Source organism: Buceros rhinoceros, unplaced genomic scaffold, assembly GCF_000710305.1.
Source record: "Buceros rhinoceros silvestris isolate BGI_N320 unplaced genomic scaffold, ASM71030v1 scaffold39387, whole genome shotgun sequence".
Lineage (NCBI taxonomy): Eukaryota > Metazoa > Chordata > Aves > Bucerotiformes > Bucerotidae > Buceros > Buceros rhinoceros.
Genome location: NW_010422530.1, coordinates 4,545 through 7,677, shown reverse-complemented (window position 1 = coordinate 7,677; position 3,133 = coordinate 4,545). Strand labels below are relative to the sequence as shown.

General features: G+C 39.8%; 1 protein-coding gene across 1 annotated transcript in view; it reads right to left on the bottom strand.

The window, feature by feature from the left end:
• Positions 1-751: 751 nt before the first annotated feature.
• The window catches only part of LOC104496863 (insulin-induced gene 1 protein), a gene marked incomplete at its 5' end in the record, with an annotated part of 5,601 nt that continues 3,219 nt past the window's right edge, over positions 752-3,133 (bottom strand). Inside the window, one exon of the mRNA XM_010140048.1 lies at positions 752-1,607. Coding sequence (XP_010138350.1) covers positions 1,578-1,607 — 30 coding nt within the window. The remainder of the gene's footprint in view (positions 1,608-3,133) is intronic.

Genomic DNA, 3,133 nt, shown 5'->3' with positions numbered 1-3,133 from the left:
TCTGAAGCCATGTAAGATTGGAAATGAACACCAAAAAAAAAATTTGCATAATACAAAAAGGCAAATCCATAAAAGTTTACAAGTACACCATAACCACAAAATTGGAGTATTTCTAAAAATTTGGGTTCAATGAAAGATACAACAAAACTAGCTTTACTAGTTAAATAAATTATTGCTCCGTTTGACTCCATGCAGCATTGAAATGAACTCAGAACCCTTTTCTCTTTCATCTCTCAGAAGAAATGATCGATATTGAAGAGAACATGAGGCTCAGATTTACTGTACATTGCACTTCAACTTTAAGACCTAACACTTGCTATTTAGGTCTCCTGTGGTCTAAGCTATCAAATGAACATGTTGTGCTCACCAGAACTAAGTATTAAGAAACACCAAATGTTTAATGTAGTGACAGAAGCACTTTTTGTTTTTTAAGAAGGCAATCACAGATTGCAAGCTCTATAGGGTTGTGAAAAAACAAGTAGTGATCTCTTTCAGAGGCTGAACTGAGAAAACAAGCTCTTTGCTATTCTTCACATATGGTTTAAATCACATTTTAGGCCCACTTCTGTTTCCAATCATTTCAGTCAAAACCCTGTCCCAAACAGCAGCAAGATCAAGGACACCTCTAGGAGGAAACTGCAGATCCAAGGAGTTGGGGGCACATATGAAATGGCCAAGCAATGGCCTGCAATGCACATTTTTTCCAGTGACACCAGACATTTAAGACATCTAAGACCTGCTTCAGTGAGATACTGAAGTGTATGTCTAATATTAAGCAGGAGTCACTCACACACACAAATTTCTTACCGAATTGGGGCCAGAATTTGATTCTTGCAAATCTAACTGCAAGCTTCAGAAGTGATAAAACTTCCAGTCAGAATTTCTTGATGAAGTTCACGTTTGAATGAGATTGTCTCCAGTGTTCACCTATTGTACTTAAGCAATTTAGAAATTCCAAACTAAGTAACTTCCAACCTTTCGTCCCTCCAACCCTCTCCACCATCGAAGACAGAAACTTAATGCAGCATTACAAGTAAGGGCATGATTCCTTCATAAGACTCCTAAAAGCATTAGTGCAATGCCTTTAATCTGTTTCGATCACTCTTATTTTTAAATAACCCTATATTTTAAAGATTTGGATAAATACTATTCCTATTGAACCATACTTCATCATTGTTAAGCACCATCATTCTACTTCCTTTGGGCACTGATACAAGAGCTTGTAATTAAATTTCAGTTTCAAGGCTTTAAAATACGGCAGCTGCTTCAATAACTTACAGTGGAATCTAATACTTGGAAAACTGCCACGTAGCCTGAACAGTTGTACGTAACTTGGTGTTAAACTCTTCCAGAGAACAGCCATATGCAAATGCTTATGTGGTAAATCAGGGTAAGATTTCAAGATAAGCAGTTAATTTCACTTGGCTATTCTAAGAGTGGATTAATATTTTTTTCCACAAGTCATTTGTGCAGTGAGCCCATAAAGAGATTATTTTTTCTAAATAATCTTCAATTTAAAACAGGAACACATCTTCGTAATGTTGCTTTCACGCTGGCACCATGCTGTCTTCAAAGACTTAGTCATTGTGTGGTTTCTCTGGAATACCCTATGGATAAAAAACCAAACACATATTTTAATGCCCTCTGATAAGTGACTACATTAAGCAGTATTTCCAACGATTAAATAGTTAACTAACCGCATTTAGGCTGACAACGACCTAGCAGACATGGCTTCTTATAAAAGCTCAACAAGGACGTGCTCCTTCACTGTGGGCAACAAATAAGAAACTGAGCTACCTCAAGTGGTGCACCCGATAAATCCATCTAACCACGACACTGCTTCCTATACGGCTTTGTTAGCTCCCCTCCCTATCTCAGTGCATTTCTTAGGAGGCACACAGCACTTCACTTAATGGGCATTAATTCAGTTTTTAAACAGCCCTCTTCCAAACTGTCTTAAAGTTACTTTATTTTCCAATCAAAGCCTGGTGTCAGACAGACTTACTCATTTCCTCCAAAGGCCCTTTTCTAGTGTGAAACCCTACAGAATGTCAGCGTAAGAACTTTAACCAACTTTTCTTTAGAACAAAGCTCGTAATGTTCTCCTCATTCCAGAGTCAAAATGCAAATGTCTTTGGAAGTATTGAACGCGTTCTCAGTTCTGCAGCCTCCAACAGGAGCAAACAACAGATATTTGTGAGGTCTAAGTTCCTAATACCACCCTAGTGTGCCAGATGATAAGAATGATGTTTACAACTGAAAATGAAATGTCCCCATCAGTTTAACCCAGCTGATAAGCACGGTCTGAGCAACTGTAGGTGTTATAATAAGCAGTAAGAGCTGATGGTGGCAGTAGCACCTTCACCTTCTCTTTTGACATCAAAATTGGAATTTCATCCTCAAGCAGAGAAAAAACAAAACAACCCCAAACCCTCTGCTAACAGCAGGATTGCTTAAAGGTTACACTGCAGTTGGTTACTGCACGCAAGCTCACTTGAAAGCCTCTGTCTGGAAAGCAGCGAGCATCTCCCAGCTAACGTTTCTCAGGATGGGATGGGGGATAAATGGACACTTCTTAACCTGCTGCTTCCAATTTCTTTTCTTATTGCAAAAGCTAGACACAGGCTGATGAAGAAGTGAGGCAACTTTATTCCACTACAGTAATTTCCACAGGTGCTGCCTTCTACTCCAGACATGCCCAGAAAATACCCACTGATTGATCTGCAACTGTCCTGTCCAGCCAGACGGCTCAGGGACTACAGGAGAACATAGCTGCTGTTCTGTTCAGGTTTGGTTTAAAACACCCACAATATTCCACCTTCTTGCCACATTCGTGATGGCTGACAAAAGACTCGTGCCTAAAGACCTAATCATCTGAACGCTACACTCTATTTGAGAGGTGGAATTCTCTGAATTTCCAGCACCGAAGGCTTCACAGTGGCTTGGGCTTCTCCAAGTTTTTCCAGACTAAGTAATGGTAACGTAAGACACAAGAAGATACTTCTAGGTAACCAGAATAGAATGCTTTGCCTTGCCACCTTCCCTCTTTCTTTGGAAGTAAGATGACAAGATTGACAGGAAAGTTGCAGGCAGGAGCCAGTCCAATTTTAGCTACGTTCAGGGGAGGTACCAA